This window comes from Thunnus thynnus, chromosome 19, assembly GCF_963924715.1.
Source record: "Thunnus thynnus chromosome 19, fThuThy2.1, whole genome shotgun sequence".
Taxonomy (NCBI): Eukaryota; Metazoa; Chordata; class Actinopteri; order Scombriformes; family Scombridae; genus Thunnus; species Thunnus thynnus.
Window position 1 is genome coordinate 8,680,272 of NC_089535.1, and position 23,602 is coordinate 8,703,873.

General features: G+C 39.1%; 1 protein-coding gene across 2 annotated transcripts in view; it reads left to right on the top strand.

Moving 5' to 3' along the window:
• Positions 1 to 6,983, top strand: part of col5a1 (procollagen, type V, alpha 1) — a 75,130-nt gene extending 68,147 nt beyond the window's left edge. The window contains exons 64-66 of one of the 2 annotated variants that reach the window (XM_067574877.1): positions 1,121 to 1,189; positions 3,797 to 4,030; positions 4,236 to 6,983. In XM_067574877.1, the coding sequence (XP_067430978.1) occupies positions 1,121 to 1,189; positions 3,797 to 4,030; positions 4,236 to 4,382 (450 nt within the window). In that variant the 3' untranslated portion in view covers positions 4,383 to 6,983. Of the gene's footprint in view, positions 1 to 1,120; positions 1,190 to 1,254; positions 1,324 to 3,796; positions 4,031 to 4,235 lie in introns of both variants that reach the window. The other variant, XM_067574878.1, reaches the window with a different exon arrangement.
• The last annotated feature ends 16,619 nt before the right edge of the window (positions 6,984 to 23,602 follow it).

The following is a 23,602-nucleotide window of genomic DNA, read 5'->3' on the forward strand; positions in this document are numbered from 1 at the left end:
TTTACAGGCCTTTGGCAGGTGACTGGCACACTGAGGAGGTTTTTGGTTCATTATGCGTGAGCGTGTAGTGGAGAGGAGAGTAGGAGAGTGGTGAAACATTGGGAACACTGTTTTTGACAAGTGGAGGGTTGTGTAATAGCACAGTGCTACAGCCACTTTAATGATCCCACTCACCAAGCCTCAGAGGAGAAGGAGTTTGCTTAAGCTCAGAATAATGAAGCAGACTTTTTATAGCGTGCTGGTGATGGGCTGCTCTCATTTGTGTCGGGGGGTGAAAAGAAAAGCCTGTGCTGTCAGTCTTTGCACAGAGAATGGAAACACTCCCACATCTGTTAGATTGGCACAGTTTTTTTTTTTATAAGAGCACATCCAGTAGACATACTGTCCAAAGACTATACAGAATCACAGACACCAACCCTGCTTTGCTGTCATGGATTCTAGAAAAAGAGAAAGTCACAGCAAGGATATATTTCCTCCTCTGCTCAGCCCTCTGCGGTGAAAACAACTGCAGGTCACCTTCAAGGCAGCATGGGTCTAATGTATGCCATCTCCCAGCGATAAGTGATCTCCGGCCCATCATTCATTAACGCATTAAGCTATTGATGACAGTTCCATATCAAACCCTGCTATCTAATTATGGGGACATTCATCATTGTCATGGCTGAGCCTATTAGAGCTGTGCCCTGTTGGCCAATTCACAGCTTTTAATGGCATAACAAAGTTAGTGCGCCATGGCTACACAGCACTAACACTGAACAGCAGGGATAGCGACCGAGGTATAAGAGCTCATTGCAGGCGATCATTTCTTAATTAATCACTGTGTACTCATGAATTTTTCAGCAGCAATTAGCTGCCAGCTATAGTTTGTACTGTACAAAATGGCATAATGGCTTACTATAATCTTCTGCCTTGGTCCAGTTGGTTTGGTTGATCTCATTCAGTACTGTTTCAGGTCTGGAAGACTCGTCAGAGGACAAACAGAAGGATAAAGAGGGGAGAAAAAGAAAAAAAAAAAGCTGAGAGGGGATGTGTTTCTGTCAGATCTGTTTCTTTTCTTTAACACTGATGTTTTTTCCTCCTCCTCCTCCTGCTCTGCCTCTCTGTCGATCCATGCCCCCAGGCTAGGCTCACATCCTGGGTAAAGGAGAATCCCGGCTCCTGGTTCAGTGAATTCAAACGTGGTAAACTGGTAAGCCAGACTCCCGACTTTCTCAAGTCCCTTTCCCTTCCCTGAATGCCTCTTATATTTTACAGAGCAAAATGGCAAAATGGCCCAAAGACTCGCCAGGCACATGGTATAGTCACTACAAGAGAGGTTCCCTGGTAAGTGGCCCTGCCTGCGGTGCCGGAGTCCTGGCTGAGGCCGGGACTCTGTGTGCCTCAGGCTCTGCATGGTTCTGGTACTGCACAAAGTATGTATATACTGTACTTTGGCACTTTGCTTGTTGGGTGTTACACTTTTGTGGTGCATGATTTAGCATGAGCTGCACTCACCTTCAGTCCAACAACATAGGAGATGCTCTTATGAGGAAATGGCGCAGAGGTTTGTGGACCATACAGACGAGATTTAACCGTGATGAAGCAGCATATATGACATCTAATGGAGGAAAACAATATATTGCTGCTTCACTGTGGAAATTCCTGACTGTATATCCACTCTGCCATACCTCTGCTACATTATGAGAGCATCGCCTAAGGGTGACTGTGCGCCTTGACTCACTCCAGACTCAAGAAGCATCGGTATATCCATAGATAGCTGATTTAATAGTATGGACAAAAAACCCCTGAGACTGAATAAATCACTTCACATTTTTCCTCCTAACACATTAGATTTTTTTTTTTAGTTATAGATCTCAACAAGTTCCTGTCTCAGCGGGTCATCTATCCTCCACAAGGGGCAAAAAATACATGTAATTTCCTCTTTGCTGCAGCTGTTCAGCTGCACTCACATTCCCAGTGTCTCCCTTAAACACTACTTAGATCTGGCGGAGTAGCTCTGAGTCAAACAGGTCAGGCACTCAGTCACCACCCAGGGGCTTCCGGGTACTCAGTCACTGCTGACTTGCGGCTGTGATGATGAAGAGGTAATGTTTCTCTGGTGATGTCGGGCTGGATCCACACACTGCTCGGGGTGGGGTTGGGGAGATGAAGAGTGGTGGGGTAAATGAGAAAAGCATGGGGCTACCCAGCCACTCTGAGGATGAAACAATGGTGGCAGCCACAGTGCCAACACTCATAGACGTAACTTGCAGAGAACAGAGTCTTCATTGTTTATATGGTGTGATTAATTAGCTAAGTAAATCAGTCATTGCAAAAATAGATGGAGGAGATGATTAGCTCTCTCTGTTAATGTCAACTGTGAGTGTTGGTATTGTGGGTTTGCATGTGTGCTGAGGTGTGCGTGTGAAAGCGTGCTTATTTGCAAGAACAAGTCGAGAGAGAGAGAACACATCCAGATTCACAGATGGTTTGCTGCTCTGGCTGCACAGCATGGATGCTGCATGCGCTCTACTCTCAGTAAGTCCTGTTTGTCTGAAAGACGAAGCGACCATGTGGATCTAATGGATTCCTGATGGTTGGTATGCAGATTGTCACTTACGGACATTAGACTAAACCGTGACTGGTTCCAAACCTGCTATCTTATCAGTCAGGATTAAAAAGCGCTCTAATCATCTTAATGGGATATTGCTCTGTTTTCTGTAACATGAGCTCGAAAAGCCAAATTCTAAGTTAATCATTGGAAAATTAACAGGCAATTAACATATCATTACTGCAACACATTTCTTATTAAATAAATTACATTTTCAGGATTTTACCATAATTTGTTCATATTGGATATATATTTTACATAATTGCATAATCAAGATTTAAATTAGGTGTTTAGTTATGCTTATTTTTTGTACTTTGAAGGCAGATTTTCCCACATTAAGCCTTGCACATCAGTGCAGCTTCCAGGCATCAAGCCTAGAAAATATTTTGCACCCTTTCTCCCCTTCTGGATAGTATCATCACTTGATCCAGTGCTTAAGAAATGTTGACTGTTCCTCACTCATCTTTTCCCTTGAGACATTCACACTTATTAGCACATTACTTAAGGGCTGATAATATTCACTATTTTTATTGTCTACGGACCCGATGAATAGACCAAAACCAACGATGAATAGATCCTACTGCTAATAAGTATTATGTTTGTAGCCAAAGCTTAATAGAGCGCTCCATTGTTGTCCAAAAACTAATAAAAACACATCATGCTCCCTCATTACGGTGAACATGCTGTGAAGTTGCAGTTAAACCACAGTTTATTTTGAGTCTATTTTAAATACAAAATGTGTATTAATCCACAGCTGAAAATAGTCCCCAGCTAATGTGCTTTTTACTCCAGCTTGAGTAATATTTGCTAAAAACTACAGTGACCAGCTGTTTAAAGTTATGAAAACTATATATGTTTGACATGTTTTTAAAGAATTTTTAATTATATAGGAATTAATGGCTTTGGAACTGTGAGAAACAGACAGGATATGGATGTCAGAAGGTATTGATGGGATTTGTTTACAATAAAAAACACGTCCGAGAAATCCCAACACAGCAGTAAAACAGGAACACATACAGGAATACTAGTCATAAATTAAATCATAAATGACTCCCAAGAGACAAAAAAACACTGCGTAGTATAGACATGACAGTGTTTTCAGTAAATGTTTTTAAGGATCTTCAGAATATTCTTCCTCTCAACACTGGTCCCTTCTCCCATCGTGAAGCTTTTGATGTTCAACTCCGCCTGTGTTCCTTTTATTAGCTCTCCTACGTGGATGCAGAGGGTAACCCCATCGGCGTGGTCCAGATGACCTTCTTGCGTTTGCTGAGCGCTGCAGCCAGACAGAACATGACATACAACTGCTACCAGTCGGTGGCCTGGCACGACCTGGATCGGGACAACTACGACAAGGCCATCCGCTTCCTGGGCTCCAACGATGAGGAGATGTCTTACGATAACAACCCCTACATCCGTGCCGTCGTGGATGGATGTGCGGTGAGTCATGGAGATGTGTGAGTGTGTTTGTGTGAGTGTCTGCGGGTGGTTGGCGGGGGTTTCTTTTGATTAACATTGTCAGGAAATTGTGTTTCTGTCGTGTCAATAAGAGCCCTGCAAATATGTGTGATGTTTTTTATTTTGTAAAGAGTGTTTTTTTCACACAATGACTCTCCCTCCTACTGTGCTATTTTCTCTTCAACAGTTGAAAAAGGGCTATGAAAAGACAGTACTTGAGATCAACACACCAAAGGTGGAGCAGGTGCCATTTGTGGACATCATGTTCAACGACTTTGGTGGCTCCACGCAGAAGTTCGGATTCGAAGTGGGCCCTGTCTGTTTCATCGGCTAAGACTGTTTACTGAGCAAATGGAGAAAAAAGCATATTTTTTGTTTTCTCAGAAAGAAAAAAACAATTGAAAAAGAATAGGACAATTCTATTTGTAAAAAAGTAACATTTTCCATAAAGCAACAAGTATGAGCAAAATGAAATCAAGTTGAGAATACAGTGAAATTCTATAGGAATAGAGGAAAATGAAATAAGAGCAACCTTGAAACCTCAGTGTGCCTTCTCCATCACATGCAAGTTTTGAAACTGGATGTCAGATCCTGCCTCTTACACAACACACTCGCGCACACACGTACACGATTCTAGCCCCATGTCATCACACATGATTTAGATGGTTTATGTCCCAAACAATGAAGGCGACCCTGAGAGCTGCAGCCGTTCCAGACGGTCGCTGCGCTTGCCATGGACTCCATCTGATTTGGCTCTTTTCTTTCTTTAGTTCTGATCTCATGTTTTCCCTCATCTCTCTGGCTTTTTCCACTTGTCTTTTTGTTTGGTTTGTTTGCTCATTCACTATGGGAGCTTTGTTTGTGCATAATTGTCTCCCCATTCTCTTGGAATGGATCTTATATATAAATATATATAAATAATTTTTATGTTTGTAAGTACATTCTGTATATTTTTCCTGGTAATGTTTATTGCTTCTGGCTTCAAAACATGCATGTGACTTTACTAATTGTGAGGTAGGAGACGATGGATACAGGGATAACATCTAAATTGTAGAAATATTTTGGACGTGAGGAAATTCGACTTGTAAATTGAAAAACAAAACAAAAAATCAGGAAGTCCTGTCTTGTTGCAGTTGTGGAGCACACCTTGTTGTAATTTAAGAACAGAATGGAAATAAAAGACGAAAACAAGCTCTGTGATATTATGTGACAGTTGATTTGCATAACGAACAAGGAAAAAAAAGAAAAAAAGAAATACATTCCTCCTCTTGTGCTCTCTGAACAGATCGCCTTTTTTGGTGGCAAATTTCATTAACTTAATAAACAGCTTATATTTTTTGTTGCTCAAATACTCATCTGTCCGACTATGCATTGGGAGATGATGTCACATTTTAATGAAAACACAAAGAAATCAAAACCTAGGTGCTATTTTCTCTCTTCTGTGGTGCTATGTATTTTTCTAGTTTGTGTTGTTTGAATGAAAGGAAATTTGTGGTGAGAATATTCCATCAACATCTGCCCCTTGACTCTCTTGTCCACCACGTCTGACGCAGGTGGATCTTTGCTGCATCCATTTTTTGTTTTGTTTTTTTTTGTTGTTTTTTTTTATGTTCAGCAGTGGTGTTTGCATGCCATTTCTCTACATATCCATTTACCGATCGGTGCAGCATGTCAGCGTATGTTATCTTCTGCTTCAGCGGACCACGCAGATAAGAGTCCCACACTTGTACCAAAAGTTGGAATAACAAGAGGAAAGTTAAGGTGGTGCTGTTGGCTTTGCATATCATTGCTCTAAGATGCTGCATTTTGGCTCTTGCTGTTGGATCATCACATCAAACTGATGGAAGTTGAGAAGCGGACATGTTGTGATTGGGCCAAAACGTCCAAAGGGATATTGGTCCAAAAAGGGCAAAAAATTGTTTGGTGTATGAAACCCTAAACCCTTCCACCAAAGGTGTTCACGTATATATTTAGCTTTAAGTGCCATGGTGGCTTAAAATCTATTTTTTTTTGTATGGGAAACAACTTGAAAAGTACTTTTTTCTTGATTTAATCAGAGTAGAGGAAGGTCACCAAGGTAGACAGATGAAAGAGTCTGCACATGCAGCATCAAAAAAATTGCTTGTCAGTCTACTATTTTTGCCCTTATTTGTAATTATGCTCTTTGTTCAAACTATGCACTCTCTATGCTTATGACCACTAGTATCTACCACAGAATTTTTACAGCCCTTCATACGTTTTGTTTCCGTTTTTTTTGTTTTCTTTCTTCAAATATGTGACTTGAACCATTTTCTGTTAAGATAACTCAATATGCTTGTAGATCTTTGGCTTTATTTTTCATTGTGATGCAGTACACCCAAATTTAATACTTTGCTCTCAATAATAATAATAAAAAAGGACGAACAAATTTTTGTAAATTTCCAGAACCAGCAGTGATGCTGCCATTGTTTTTTTTTTTTTTTGGTTTTTTTTTTTTTTTGGTTTTGTTTTATTTTATTTTATTTTTTTTGTAGATTTTCCGTTTGTCTGTCTGTTTGTTTGTTTTCACAGTCTTGTCAAAAACCTGTGTAAGGATAAGAGGATAGAAGATATATTGGTTTTTATGTCAATAAATTCAAGTTTACTGTGGCCATCCACTCTTGTATGTCTTTTGAAGCATTAAAACCTATCTGTATGCATGAAATTGTAAAGTTTTTTTCTCTTGTTGTTATAATTTTGTAGAGTGACATGATCTCCAGTCCACGTTTTATTCATCGTTAAACATCCCTTTTTTCAATGCTAAAGATGAATAAAAGAAAAAAAAAAAAAAAAAAGGTCATGTCCACAATTGTGAAGTGGAGAGAAAATGATGAACTTGTAACTCTACCAAAGCCAATGTTCGTTTGTAGTATATTTATTGTATTATTTAAAATAAAAAAATAAATGTTAAATGATACCATAGTGTAAGTGTAAGAGGCCCCCTCTTTACATGCACACGGGAAGACAAAATTTATTGTCAAGAGGTTATTAATTCACCACATGCTATTTATTTTTACACAATATATTCATGCTATTTTCTCCTTTTGATGGAGCATTGTAGAATGTGTTTGGCCACATCCAGTTAACTAGATAGACCTGTCTTCATGTTTATACCTCTGAGCTGTGTCTGTGTGTCTGAGTGAATGTGTGTTGGGAGCTGATTTTTAGACCATTTTAATGCTTCATGAATGACTGAATGATGTTTTAACAGGTAAAGATACCATTAATTGCACTACAATGTATGTTTTAATAACATCAAAAACAAGTCTCGCTCCACAGATACTCGACAAGAAAGAAGATCCCAGGCTGCATCTTGTGATCAGACATGCAGTCAACCATGGATTGTTCCCTGCTGATGCCTCCAAAAAAAAAAGACTGCTTAATGAATCTTCCTGGCTATGGGCGTTTTAGGACAGCTAATGTATGTGCCTCTAACACTTTTTTTTTTTTTTTTTTCCTGCAGAGCATTAAGATAAGCCAGAAAATATTATGTGTATGGTAACTCTTCCACAGAATGTATTGGATGCAAGCTTTCCTCAGTGATCATTAAAATGAAATTGTTCTTTTAAGCCCTCCCATGCACCACTAATTTCAATAATGTGTAATCTTCATGCTTTGATCAAATTGGTGGTGGTGAAGATGACGACTCGCAGCACTACAGGAGTCTCATTAAGAGAAAACTTTGCACAGTGCGCATTAAGCCGAGCGCAGCAAAAAAAAATAAAAAAAAATACATAAAAAATAAAAAGTTGTTGTGCATGATACCGTGATCAATATTTAATGCAGTGTTTACAGGATGGATTTGGGGTGATCAGTATCCATGGATTGTACTGAGGCAGCATCCTGGGTGAGTAAAGCATGAGCTGGAGGGAAAAGTTAATTTCTCATCTAAGCGCAGAACTATTTACAGTGTCAGTGGTGATAAGTGGGACATCAAAGTGGGTTGAAGATGAGGGAGGGGGAAAAAAAGAAACAGCAGGTAGGGAATAGGGATATACAGATACAGTAGCTCCCTCCAATTATGACAACAGGTGATGTGTCAAAAAGAGTGCAACAACACCCAGGTGCAACACGCTTGTTAAATGTTTCAGAGGAGCAGATTCAGGAGTTAAAATAGGATGTGGTGAGCTTTAGGGTGTATGAGGGGGGGGGGGGGGGGGGGGGGGGGGACACAGACAAACCTGCATAATACAAAGCTTCAGGAAACAATAAAATGTTCCAGGTAAGACTGAGGAGCTCAAGTCAAACCGTTCAAGGTTAAACAAGGAGAAAGCACACAAAAACCTTTGAAAGAAGGAGATGAAATGTATTATTGGAGTTTGTGTTTGAAGACCTCACACATCACCTGTATGTATTTGAGTAAAAGTAGAAATATCACAGTTTAAAGACCTGCATTCAAAAGAAGTATTATCAGCAAAATGTGCTTTATGTGTCGAAGGTTCTGCTACAGAAATTTGTTATTCATTTTTTTGGATCTTTGCTTTTTGTGTGAAATATTGATTCATTTTTCCTCTTCAGACCTCAAACAATTATCTAATCTGAGAAGTTTAGAGGAAAATCTCTTTTAGGTTGAACTCAGTCCAGTAGGCGGTCCTTCAATGTGGCCCCCAGGACTCATTGCGTTTACACTGCTAAATGAATGTGGCTACATGTGGTCCAGACCACCTCTGAATGTGGTCAGCTCTAAGTAGAGGTGTGAACGCACCCAAGACACATTGAGGACGCATGACATCCGAAACATGGTCCCAAGTAGACAGTGTTTCTTTGTAAGGAGTCACAAACCAAAAAATGTTGGGAACCTTTGGTTTAATCTTTAACAATTTATTGTATTTTATAAGCTTAGCATATTTTTTTAAATATAAAATCTCAATTGGGCCACATTCACACTGCCTGGTAAAAGTGACCCAATTGCGTTTTTTTGCTCACATGTGTCACAGATCGGATATGTATTATGAATGTGTGTAAACAGGAAAAAAGCACATGGAATCAGATATTCTCAGATCTGTTTTGGGCCTCAATCATATGTGGAAATAAATCTAATAGTAATCAGATATCTACCAATGCGACTGTCATCTAAACGGACAGATCAGATATTCCGTCATTGCGATTCATACGTCATCGGAAATGCGACGATCTTATTCTTTTTCGCATTTTAATGACGTATAACGTTATTTTCATGTGCACAGCTGGCACAACTACTGTCCGCTGAAAAGAACAAAAACAAATTGTCTACTTCCGTTTTGGTAACCAAACCCTTGTTTAAGCATGTGGTGTTGTTTCAAAGTTATCGGATATTGGGCAGTTGTAAAAGTGGATGTAAAACAGGCGGTCAGAAAAATCGGATATAGGCAGAAAATCGGGACCGGGCATCAAGACATGCAGTGTAAATGAGGCCTTGGTCAAGACCGTAGCTGTAAGATAAATGGAGTGGAGTAAAAATATCACAGCATTTACAGCTGAAATGTAGTTTATAAAGTTTTATAAAATGGTAACACTCAAGTACCTCAGTGCTGCACTTAATTGCTTTCCATCGCTGTCTAGAAGTGCTACAATATGTATTTTAGACACTAAAAACAAATGTCAAATCATCTGACCAAATAATTGTTATTCAGACATTTTGGTTTAAATTAAAAACCCAAAATGTGTCCTTTGAGTATCAAATACTCACCATCTGTGGGCTTGAAAGGTGGCTGTATAAATTTGCAGTTTCGTCTTTCACAAACAGCAGCTTTGACCGGCTCAGAATATGGGAGCCTTAAACATTAGAAAATGCAGACAGAGCAGCAAACGGAGATATTTTCAGCATATACTGCAATTTCTTGAGTGCAAACAGTCAGCAGTAAACTTTGACTCTTTAAAAAAAAATGAATAAAGAATATTACAAGGAGTTAGGATAAACTAAAGTAATATCTAAGACTGCTGGAACCAGGGTGTCATGGATTTATTGACATATGTTACTGGTTCATTCGGGGACTGTCTGGAATTACTGGAGGCCATATCTGATGAAGCTAAAAACACTTGTCTGACGCCAGTCTGAGGTCTAAAAACATTGTTAATGTCTTTCTGGATGTCATTGTTGTGGCAGCAACAACTGTTTCCAGCTGCTGTTATTTGACAACTTCATTCAGTGGTTGTTTTCCATTCTATGATTGCCTTTAGAGTTTTTCTATAAACCAAAGTATCACACAGCAGTAGGTATAATGAGGATGAGTGTAGCTCTGATTAGTGTTGAGTGGCGTCTTCTGCAGTGATGATGAACAATGTCAAGTTATCCTATGAAAACTGTGTGTATGGGTATATATATTATTTTTATGTATATATGTAACTGTATAGATCTTGTAAATATGATTTTTCCTTATTGTGTCTTCTTTTAGTGGTGCTTTTATATACTTTGTTGTATTTTATTGCTGATTTTAATGTTTTATTCTATTTTCATTTGAAACATTTTAATATCTGTTAATACATTTTCTGTGTGTGTAGCATGGCAGGGCTACAACTTCTTTCCATTGTGCAATTCTGTATTGTAAAACTGAAAATTGAACCTTGAAAAAAGACATTTAAAATAAGATTTTAAAACATTTTCAATTTTTTGCACACATATCCTCATCCTGTCTTCAAACATCCATGGTAAAAAAAAAAACACAGTACATGCTGGTAAGAAACTGCTTCATGTAAAATTACATTAGATATGCAGTGTTTCCAAGTGAAAATCAAATTAATGTTAAAGTGTGTGTTTAATGTGTGGTCTGGGCTGGTTAGGAAAGAGCTGAAGGGTTAAGTGCCAGACGTTAAAAGGGAAATTTGGGACGGAGCCCCTGTGTTAATGTGTAATTGCTTTGAGCCTGTGGATCTTCAGCTAACAGAGCCCATTCATAGCCAGGCCCCTGCACCACTGACCCACTTACATACGAATCAGATAGCTGAGAGAGAATGAGATAATGTTACAACACGGAGACTGTCATATTTGGATATTAATAACAGGCTTTTCCGCTCTAATAGACTTTGAGATTGAGGAGTGGCTATAGTTCAAGATGTTGCTTTTCTAATGTGATTAGAGCCAGCCACCCAAGCGTCACATACATTTCTCCAATATCACTGCTGTGTTTGCATGTTGTGGTATTAAGGCTAGTTTAGTGCTCATAATCATCATTTTTACATACGATTATGTTAAAAAAAAGACATTCAACAAAACACAGTGTGCCTTTGTCTCCATTCTTTGACCAAAACAAACATGGCAGTGTATGGTAAGCAGCTATCTTCTCTGGTTTCTGCACTTGAAATGATGATGCACCTTTTGAAACAGATCCTAGTTTAATATATGAGATTAATAAAATTAACCATCACTAATAAAACTTGTTCCTTTGACATTTTCATTAGTGAAGGGGAAAAAACAGCACGAACATTTCAGCCTCAAGCCATATTAAGTGTGGTAATATCTTAGAAGTCTAAATGAAGGTCTGTTTGGTTGACCACCACCACCCATCTCACATCTGCAGGCTCTTAATCATTAGAAGATCCAATTAGACGATACATAAGGAATAAAGATCAGTAAAACTCTTAAAGAATTTATTGCAAGTCATTGTGAATGTTGCACTTGAGACAGTCTGCTTTACAATTCATTCTGTGAAACAAACCATTAAACTAGAGAACAACCTTAAAACGGACAAGTGCCTGTGGCATCAGACAACACTTTACAAGGAATATTTTAAATATGTAGCATGTTCAGATCAGTTCACTACTTTATTGTCCCACTGGGGGGAATTTGGCTTGCAGCAGAGTACAGATAAATAATGACAACACACACAAACAGTACGACAATAAAGTCAATAAAAGATGGGTTTTGTATAGGATAGCACACACATAGCAGTGCAACAATAAAATCTGTAAAAAGATGGATTTTGTATAGGATTAGCTAAAATAAAGTGCTATGGTGCTAAGTGTGAGCGAAAAGTGCATACAGTAGATGCAAGGTAACAATTACCTTTTGTGCAAGTTAAGCATGTGTATTGCACTAGAGACAAAGGAAAATTGAAAATTGAAAGATCAAATGCCTCAAAGAGAGGACGGTGTTTTATTTATTCAGGTCATTGCTTAATTATGTTATTGTATCATCTATCAATTTCTATTTCCCAAGATGAAAACCTAAATGCTGTCTCAGTGTCTTCTCTGAATACCGAATCTTTTATTTGTCTATTTATTGTTGGAATAAATTGAGTCTGAACAAGACTAAGAGTCTACAGCCATGCTAATGGCTCTGTGAGGCGATACTGGCACAATGGCGCTTAGAGCTAAATGCTAATGTCAGCATGCTAACACACTCGCAATGATGATAATAACATGGTACCAGGTTCATCATCTTAGTTTATTTTATTTAAATGTTATTTAATCAGCTTCTCTTTTTTAAGAGACTTGAGAACAACCAGCACAGAGAAAAAACAACACAAATAAAACCAAACAACCAGAGACAGACCAACCAAAACTGCTAGAGCTGCACTGCTAGCATGACAAAAATACTGGAATCAGCCTAAAAAGTATCAATCAAGTGAAATCTATTTATTTGTAGAGTATGAATTTGTTTTGCTCCTTTTGTTAAACCTCTCCAAAGAATACTGAAGACATGACCTCAGCGTCCATATTTGTAGTTTCACGCCTGGAGTTCATTAAATGACCATGTAGACCATTAAATTGATACTGACATGTGTTTTTGGGTGTTTTGATACTTCATGACTGCCTTCCTTCTCCATCCATCGTTCTCCATTTCATATTACAATGCAAAATCCTGCATTCAAAAGTAAAAATGCAGAATTATTATCAGCAAAATGTACATAGTAAAAGTAATTGTTCTGCAGAAAAATGCCCCGTGACTGCTATATCATTAGATATTAGATCGCTAGATTAGATTGTTAACAGTGATGCATTTTTTTTTACTGTTGTAGCCATTCAGGTGTAACCAGCTATAGCTCATTAGCTCACCTAAAGTACTCAAACATCTTCAGGTTTATCAACTGCAGCTGTATTATACTGTGACTCTCTGCAACCTTGCATTCATTCAATTTTAAGTAGCAGAGCACTAACAAATGTAATGAATTACAATGGTTTGATTTTAAGCTGATTATTATTATAATTTGGCAAGTATTTAAGAAAAGAACAGATGCAGCCTAAAAGGATTAGAGAGGAGATAAGAGCAGATGGGAACGGATCGGAGGAAAACTAAAAGACAAAAATGGAGAGCAGTGATGGGGAAGCGAGGGAGATGTTTGATGTGTAAATACACCACGCACAGCCGGTGATGTTTTCCCTGCAGAAATGCAGGTAAATAACACATGAGTTCGGTTCATATTTAGAATAATATTCAAATAAGTGTCAGCAGATACAATTAGCATACGAAGAATAAATTAGCCCCGTCGTCCTGTGGATCTCCTTTGTTCCTCTCAGCTATTGTGGTGAGGGATTCAAACATCTGGGATGTCGTTAAATTCAGTTTTTCAGAAGATGTGAGATTCTCATGGGTAAAAAAAAGCTCAGAATTAAAAATGTTTAAATTGAGAAATTAAAAGGATTAAAGTTTGGCACATTAACACAAATAGTACATTTTCTATACTGTGTAGGTAGATAAAATCTTAAAATATGAGATTGCTCAAAACAATGATCCTTGGCGCTCAATTGATGTGAAGAATTTGGTGCCAGAAATGACTGGCTAACCACCGACTTTGAACCTTCTCTCAGCAGGAGAAGCTTTGTCAAACTCATGTAAAACTTAGCACTTGATTTAATTAGATCATCTTGTTTTATGGCCAGAAGGAAGAGCATATGGTCCTGCACTTTTTTCCCCCCCTTCACTCACATACAGTAGCTTCTGTTCTATTTTCAGGATCCCAGAGTATCAGCTTTGAAGCTTCAGGCCTCTCCTCCACACTTTGGTGGTCCCCTGTAGAGAGACAGGGTCAAAGAGACCTGTGTGGTACAGGACCCAAACAGCAGCCAAGGACGGGTCTGAATTAAAAGCATTAATTACTACTCTTAGACACAGTGTGAGTGTGGCTTTTTCCCCTACTTGATGTCATTCAAAAGAGACAAACAAGGACAGGGTGAATTACACTTAATTATCACTTATAGGATGCGCTTGTCAGCTCTGCCGTTGGTTCGTGTCTTTAAATATGTTTGCAGCGTTATGCACTTCTTTTAATCCTGCCCTGTTTTAGTTAGTTAGTTTGTTTCATTTGTGTGAGCCATGTATTAAAATTCATGGGATAAAAACTTTGTACCATAAAATTGTGGCCAAAAACTAAAAGCCTGCATTTCTGACTGCCAATAATATGACGCTAATAATTAGCAGATTCTTGCTTAAAGGGGGCATATCATGCGTTTTGCGATTTTCCCTTATTTTTATACTGTTATAATGTCAGATGTCTATATTAAACATGGTCAAAGTTCGAAAACATGAGGTGAATGTATGTAAAAATGCTCCCTGTAAGACAAAATTCAGGGCGTCAACCTGCTCTGAAACACTTGTGATGACATCAGATTGTTCGTGCATGCCCACATGTCTGTTCAGTAGTCTTTGTTGCTAAGGTTGCTCACGTTGTCTGTGCGCATATTTTGGATTGGATTCAGGCTTGAGTGTGTACAAAGTAGTGAAATCCAACTTCTACTCTTAGTTTACATAGTCTCCAGAACCACTGGAAAATTTGGAGGGGGGTCTTAAAGAGACAGGAGCTAAAACGGCCTGTTTCGGACAGAAGCTGAACTGAGAGGCTCCATAAAAGGCCAGTATAAGATAAATAAGGAGTTTTTCTTTGACTGTAAATCATACAAAGATATTCTAGTAAAGCCCCATAATATAAATATAGACCTGGAAATGTGCATGATACACCACCTTTAAATATACTGTAAGTTGCCTCCTTCCAGTAAAAACTAACCTTTTAAATCAGCAGATATTATGTTAAACAATATGTACATGCTGAAAAACTCCAAAGGAAATGAATTTAAAGAATTTATTACAGATTTATTATGTTATTCTTTCCTTAGATTCACTCTATAGCATGCAGAGAGAAAGGTTTGGTGTTGGAGTGGCAGATCTTTTATGGCTTGACATTTTGCAGACAAAAAAACCTTCAAATACAGAGGAGGGCTTACTAGGTCGATGAACACAGAAACCAATACTGTTTGCTCTCAGATTCAATCAGGAGATTTTTATATATGGCTGTGTTAGCTGTCAACAAACAATTTCTCATAAAATTTCTTCGACTGTTGTGTTCTTTTCTCTCCCTCCCTCCCTCCCGACCCCTCCTCTCCCCCTCCCCTCCTCTCCCCTCACTTCACCTCCCCTCTCCTCACCTCTCATCGCCTCACAGATGGTGTACATGTTTGCTGATGAATATGTTGGTTAAGCACAGGTGGGACAGAAATGGGGAGTAGTTAATGGATTTGGGAGCAGTGAAAAGCAGACGTAGACAGTGTTAACATTGTGGAGTTGTTTAACATGCAAGTGCGCACTCTGCTCTGTGGTTGCATTAGTAGCTCAAGGATTCAGCCATAGGTTTTAGACACTGTAATGGAGAGAGCCATCATTTCTTTTATGGGTCCATTATTTTTTCTCCTGTTTGTCCAGAATGCTGTGTGATATATTATATTTCTTAATCTGGATTTTATAGGAAAGATTTTTGGTTGTGCATCAGTCAGTGGCTATTATTACAAGATTTTATATGCAAGTGTTCTTCTTAGTTTCTTAAGCAATTTATTAGACGTTTTCAACAATGTTAGGAAACACATTGTGATATATCTGCTTCAGTCATCAATTCATCCCTATTTTCTCGGGTGGGAGACCACATCTCTCAGCTCTCCGTCAGTATATGTCTAACAGATTCGAATGAATCAGGTGATAAAATCATTTCAGTGTCGGTGCACTCAACTGAATATTTCATGATGCTGGCAAAATCTATCGGCAGCACAATCGCACATTCCTCTCCTGTGCTTTTATTTGTTGTTAAATCATTTGCAAAATGACATAATAGAAATTCAGCCACTAAAACATATGCATGCATTAGCATAAAAAGACCTGCACATGCATACATGCATGCATGTATACATTGATTACAAATACTGGCTTTATAAAGTATATCACAATGGACAGATATTTTTTTGATATGTTCTATATATCAAAATACAAACATAAGCCCAACGGCCTTTTCTGTAGCTGTCTGCAGACAGAGACTCTGAGCCTATTAGCCACTAAAATAGCAACTGGTTGGCTCCTTGAACTAGCCTTGACCACATTCAGTGCCTATAATACTTCAGTCTGGGTCATACAACCAGTCATTTAAATGATTTATCCTGTTTCTACAGTGCAGGGTCTGACAATGCATGTGTGTGTGCATGTGTATCTGGCAGTGGATGGAAGTCTGACTTCTTCTGTGTTCGAAGTTACTCTAAGGTGTTATTTTTGCTCCAATTCTTGTATTTTATTCCTGGGAATTGAGTGTGACAACTTCAATTTTTTCAGGAGTGTTTATATTTTGAAAAATGTCTTGTCCAAAACTGATTTTGTATTGATGAGAGTCACCTGGAATCATCCACTGCATCCTGTCAAAAAAGATATAAGTTAAAAAAGGGGGAGGATTAAATTATGAAGGTGCGAATGTACCACCTGAGGTCACAGCACATGGAGGTAATTCATCACTGTCATCTCAACATCAACACCTTTCCAGCAGGTCAAAAAGCTCCCTCTGAATTAAACATCAAGTGGAGAGACAGTGATGCCAAGGAGAATCCAAGTAGTGAAGCATCTTTGGCCTGCAAGAGACTCCTTTTGCAGTCTGCTTGGCAAGACAGATGCATCTCCAACCAATCCTATGAGAATTATTTAATTAGAATGAGGTTATATTGCTCACAGCATTTAACACCATTTTTTCTGAGTGTTTCTGGAGTTTTTACAAGTCTGCAATTGTTGTGAATTATTTGTTTTTGCTTTATGATAAAAGCAAATGCTATTTGATAAGATTTTGTTCCAGGGTCCCCCATCTGATAAGACTTTTGCTTTTAGATGTTTTATTACAAAAAGTATTTGAAACCCATGACCAAAATAGTCACACATTCTGTCATTGAGACCCCCTGGAACCCTTTCAAGGACCCCAGCGGGTCCCCACAGCCCACTTTGAGAACCACTGTTATAATATGATTCAACCCCAAGTACATGCCTATTCCCATAACATTCAAATTGACTTTAGTGCATTGATAATAAGAAGTCATTTTTCAGAATTATCAGTCCTCACAAAATGTATTTTCCATTAGCATCCAAGTATGTGGTTACACATTTTGGCATGTCATAGTCAAGTCAAGTGAACTTTCAGTCTGTACAGCAATTTTGAGTTTGAGCAAGTTTGAGTAAGAAAAACAACTCCCCCAAAAAATCTTTAATGGGGAAAAAATGGAGGAAACTTAAGGAACAGAGGAGGGATCCCTCATCCAGGACTGACAGACATGCAATAGATGTTGTTTGTACAGAATTGACCAACATACCGACCAGCTTACTTGTACTGTATTAGCACAGGTGTAGTTAGAAACCTTAATAATGGCTGCACTACATTCAGGTTTACCAGATCCAAGACCCTGGTATTGTGCATTCTGGCTCACTGGCATGGTCACAATAGCACTGTGAAATTCAATTGTGCATCTTTGCAAAATACTTGGTCCTAGAAGCTTGGTGACGTAGGGAATTACTCACAGGGCTAGTTGGTAAACTACTGCAGCAGGCTAACATGCTAACCAGTTCACAATAGCTTAGTTGAGTTTATTTATTAGTTTCTTATTTTCTCTGCACTTTGCCGTTAACTTCTCTTTGGCATTTTGTTTTGTACATTATTTAATTCAATTAAGAGTTACAGAAGCTCTGCTTGCAAGTTTGAGAACCGTCAGGTAGGAAACTTGTTCAGTCGGTCATTAACGGGACAATAACTTTCACACAGTTTATTCAAAAGATGTATCATCGTTTCCCATCTCATAACTGTCATCCTTGTTTGTGGAGCATTATACTCTGACGGGAGGTTAAAAAAAGCAGATTGTGCAAGGCAGATAATAAGCTACGATAGTTTCCTCTTTTGTCACCCATTTCGACTCAGATTTATTCAGATCATTTATGTGACAAGTTACACTTGTGTTTCTAAAGCTACAAGTCAAAATGTCTGCTGTAAAAAAAGGCCTAAAACTGACTATAAAAATCATAATGCGCATACTAAATATTTTAACTCCATATTATTCTAAAGTGCAAAACATCTTCAATATGAAAGCTCTTGTGCTCCATGCACTGGAATATCATCAGTGGATCACTTAGAGGCTTGGTGAGGCTGGGCAGGCTGACTGTTCCTTGTCAAACTTGTGATACTCGCTGTCCAGTGTGAGACTGACTGATGGGAAGAGTAATTCATTTAATGGTATTGAGTTGACACTTCTCTCTGCTTGTCATCACTCTTCTCCCTTGGTACCAGCAGCAGCCCAGACTGGCTCTCCAGTGCCACACTGACACACACTCCAACATCCACATGAACAAGAACATATTTTTTTTTAAGTCCAGGAGGAAAACTGTACCAACCTCTCTCCCCTTAACTACCCTCCATCTCCCTGTTGGTTTCCTTCTCTCTCTCATTCATCTTCACTCTGACTCACAGTATCCACCCTTCTGTCTGTAAAAGAATATATAAAAGACTATTCAAACAATGACATTGCACGACCGCATTTGTCTGTGCTGTTAATTTGGTTCGTACTATGTGGCAAATAAAGAACTGGCAGTGAACGGCGCTCAACGCAAAGGTGACTTTTCTCTCTCATAGCTGGGTGTTGAAGTCCTGAAAACGTCTCTTCCTGTTGTGTCTCGGCAGCACAACTCTGATCACCCTTGTTACAGTCAAACTGATTCTGTTTAAGGGCTGACTTCACATTATTTTTGTCTGCACAAGGTGTCATTAACTGTTACCTAAAATGACAGCTGGATTAGGAAATGCCAAGCACACGGCGTTAGAAGTACTACAAAGATGTTTCATCATCAAAAACCAGCTGGATCAAATAAACTTGGGTGATACATCTTTAATGGCACCCAGGCAGGCATCAGGAAGCATTAACTTTTTAAGGAATAATCCACCCTCAGGTATTCTTACACTGTTAGTTATCATCAATCTGTGACACTCCTGTGATGAGTGTTTGTAAGGTGCTTCAATGGTGCACCCACTTCACCTCACCCACGTTCGACTTCTATTTCAGTTCCTGATTTCCTGTGCCTCTGAAAGACTTTCAACAAACCCCAGAGAAGAAGAGGCTTTCTTTCACAGGTGGGAATAAAAGCATATAAATATAGCAAGCTTGCCAATTAGTATATGCACATTGGTGCATGCCTCATTCAAAATACAGTGTGTCTTGCACAGGTACCAATTGCATTCTTGTTTATTGTGGCTACTGCAAGTGAAGAAATTGTGTATTTCCTGATTCATCTTGTATGGTAGTGGATTATTCCATTCGTCCATCCATTCCAACTACTTATCCAGGTGGGAGCAAGATAAGCAGGGCTGGTCCAGATGTCCTTCTCCCAAGCTATGTCCTTCAACTCCTGGGCGATGCCAAGACTTTTCCAAGCCAGATTTCCCTGTGGCATTGGCCCAGTTGGACATGCCTTAAAGACCTCTAAAGGGAGTTGCCAGCAGTGGGAGTATGCCAGGAGTTATACCTATCGGATGTCTGAATGTGTGAATTCTCCTTGGATGTCTGAGCTCCTTACACTATGTCTAACATGAGCCAAGCCATTCTGCAGAGAAAACTCATTTTGGCCACTTGTATCCACAATCTCATTCTTTCTGTCACCAAAGCTCATAAACATAAGAGAGGGTTGCAAAGTAGATAGATGACTACAGACTACATCCCACACTTTACACCACAGTCCAGTTCAATGCCTGAATTAGTGCTGACATGGCATCAATCCGCCTCACCTTACCCTTTCTGACCCTGAGATACTTGAACTCCTTTTGAGCAGATCCAGCAGTACCATGGCGAACCTGGAAGTGCTGAGTCTGATCCCCAATGCTTTAGGAACCATACCAGTGTGCTGGAGGTCATAGCTCAATGAAGCCAGACATGCAATCCTCTGGTCCCAATACTGGACATTCTCCACACTCTCTGTGCCGGGAGATTCTGTCCATAAAAATCACAATCAGAATCGGTAACAAAGCTCAACCCTTGCAGAGCCTAACACCCACTGAGAACCTGCTTGACTTCCTGCTGAGAATACAGACACAACTGCTGATTATTGATGGGGCAAAATCATGAGCATTGAGGCCCTTTCTTGAGGTGTCAAAATCTAGTTTTAAGACCCTCTTCGTTTCAGTTTTGTCCTTATATGTTGCATATTTCTGAATTGATGTGTTTAATCAAATTAGCATTCAGAAAATCTGGGGCCAAGTAGTATTCCAGCATAGAAAAACACACACTGCACAGAGAGGAGGAACAGGGGTTAATAGGGGCCCATCAGCAACTAAGTTTTACCTCCTGCCTTCACGCAAGTTTGTCCGGCCATTCTGCTTGTACAGTATCATGATGTGATGTCATGTTGTTTAAATATACTCAGTTATCCACAGGAATAAGACAATACTGGTGTCAAACATCAACATGGGCCCAGAAATGCATAACACACTGTCAACAGCACCTTTTTTTAAAAAAAAAACCAAGACAATATGTTGGAAGCAGAAGAACACATGCTGTTCAACATGATGTTTGACATTAATCAAGGCAACAGTATGATGTGACAAGCTGTTTAATGTATTTTTGAAAACAATGTGAGTCTATGATTTCCAGCAGGTATACTAAGGCCCACCTGCAGAAGCGACTGTGTGCATTTGACTGTGGTGAATAAATCATGTATTTAGATATTTTACAGGTATTATATAGTAAATAAGGAAATACTGTATACTGTATCTGTGATATACTTGGAAGTAATCTGGGGTTGGTTAACTCTTGATATAGGTGTCGGATCCCAGATAATTTAGATATCAATCTTCTGACTTTAGAGGGAAATAAGATAAAAGCGCCACAGCACAGTCAGATTCAGGTTCTTTAATGTACTTCTTTGCACTAAACTGATGTTGTTCCATTTTTATTTCTCTTTCAGTTCAATCTCCTGCTTATACAGTAAATCTACCTGAGTCGTCCGCCCTCGTAATCCTGCTTTATTAATTAAAGTATGTCATTTTTTACAAATAACTGCCTCTCTCCGTTTCTTTTTCGCTCTCTGGCTCTCTCTCACTCACACAGGCACAAATTCCAGTCTTAGTGAATAAATTTATTTCATAAATGATAAATCAAGAAGATAGATTTCCCCCCCTTCCTTTCCCTTTTCATTTTTTTTGGGGGGGTGTGATTTTGTCACAAACACACACTGTCACATACACACACAAAAATCTCCACTTCCTCCACTTTTCAGAGTGTAACTTCTTTATGAGATAAAGGGAAATGGGTCTCATGAGTATATGCTTTTCCTAATTAAAGTGCTAAACATTAAATTAGCAAACAAGTCGGCCACTCATTTGTCATGAAGTGGCAGACTGTCACCAAAATGCAGATGCTTCTCCGTGTCTCTAAACCCCTCCTTACCATTTGTGTTTGTCACTAACTGTTCAATTCAGGAAAACTTCAGAAAAGGGTGCAGCCATGCCTGTCTGACATCCAGATATTGCTGACTGCCAGCACAGGTGTGCAGTTGGCAACTAGAGTCTCACACAGAAACAACTCTGACAGCTGAAAACTCAATGTGATATCTCACTAACCAATTTCAAAACACAAACATGATCCTACTGTATTTTTAATAGCAATGCAAGGTGAAGTGGAGAACGTGTATTTAGTGTTAGGGCCATTACGTGAACCACATAGAGGCGGACAGATTCATTGAGGATGTGGTGTGTTCTGGACGTTTCCAGAACAAGTGCAATGGGATGCATGGCCTCTGAGGACCAAAAAAAAACAAGACAGGTTGTCCGCTGTGAATACTAATTACATTGTGGCCCAGTTTGGAGGAAAACTTGGGGACAGAATACCTGGAAGAGAATGACACTCTCAGTCTTCACTATACAAACTCCTAATCCCAGTTTGCAGGATTCAACCTGTCTAAGAGTTGCTGGTTGAGGTTAACAAACAATCTAGATACGTCACTCAGCATCATGTTCAGTCACAGTTGTCAGGCCTCCTCTACACCCCCTGTGCCCCTGCTCAGTGGCGGGAATCTGTATTAGCTTTGATGAAAGCAAAACCCTGCAGCAGTCAGGGAGATCATTATGGGAGCCGCATCTCCTGCAGTAGCTAGTAGCTACAGCCCTTGCTGTGGTGCAACTGCTGACAGGATGGAATTAAACCCAGTTTGAGCTCTGAGAGTGAAGGCCGTGACCATGATACATTTTTACAGCAGGCTCTCAGACATCACAGCAGTCTATCATGAGGTCCGACCTCAGCAAAGCGTCCTACATAGCATCAAGTATCAAAGGAGTATGAGGGTTGCAAGAAGCGGGGAGAATTCACGAACATCTAGTGTAAAAAATGTGCTCAGTAATTAAGAATATGTATAGCCTTTTTGCCTGTGTGTGGACAGGTTTAGCAGTACATGTGAGGACTAATATGACAGCCTGTCTTGTGAGGACATATGGGTTGTAAGGGTATTTTTACTGGTCTCAGTGTAATATATTTAAGTTATAAATACATTTATTTTGTGTTTTGAGTCTCAGTTGGTTGTCTGGCATGCTTACACTGATGACAAGACTCTGACCACTGTACCCAGCTAAAAAATAGTCCTGCACATAACCTTCCATAAAACTGCAACTTTTTGTTTTTACACTTTGGTTTTTGTACAGATTAAACACACTAGACATTACCTGTTAATTAGTGAGCTTTAGAAGTTCAAGTAGGTGGACAGAGCCAGGCTAGCTGTGTCCCCCTGCTTCCAGGCTTTATGGTAAGCTAACCTCACCATCTCCTTGCTGTAGTTTTAAATTCCACATGCAGAAATGAGTGATATAAATCTTTCAAACTATCTGAAAACAATGTGCTCACAAGTGCTGAAAAAAAAATCAATGTGTGTGAGCATAAAATAGAGTAGAATATCCTTTTGTGCCCTGATTGGGTTAAATATTGCCTACAGAACATACATCTGTGATCACATTATGTCACATCTTTGTTTTACAATGTATAAAACTGTGAAGTATTAAAATGTGCATGTGCATGGCTCTGTTTTAAATGGCTTGTGCTCAATCTGTCTCAATGAGAAAACAAATGCGAAAAAAGAGGCGGAGGGTCAGAGGTGATTCATTCACTACTGCACTTAGAGTATATAGCAATAATAATAGCAGAAAAAAAAGTCTGTTGGGCAATTCATGCATGACTCTGGAAATAGGCATGTATATCAGCCATCTGTCTTTGTTGACCCATTACATTTCTCCCATACATCCACTTCTGTCTTTCCTCCTCTTTCTCTAATTCGCTATTTCTTCTCGATGATGTCCACAGTGCCTGATG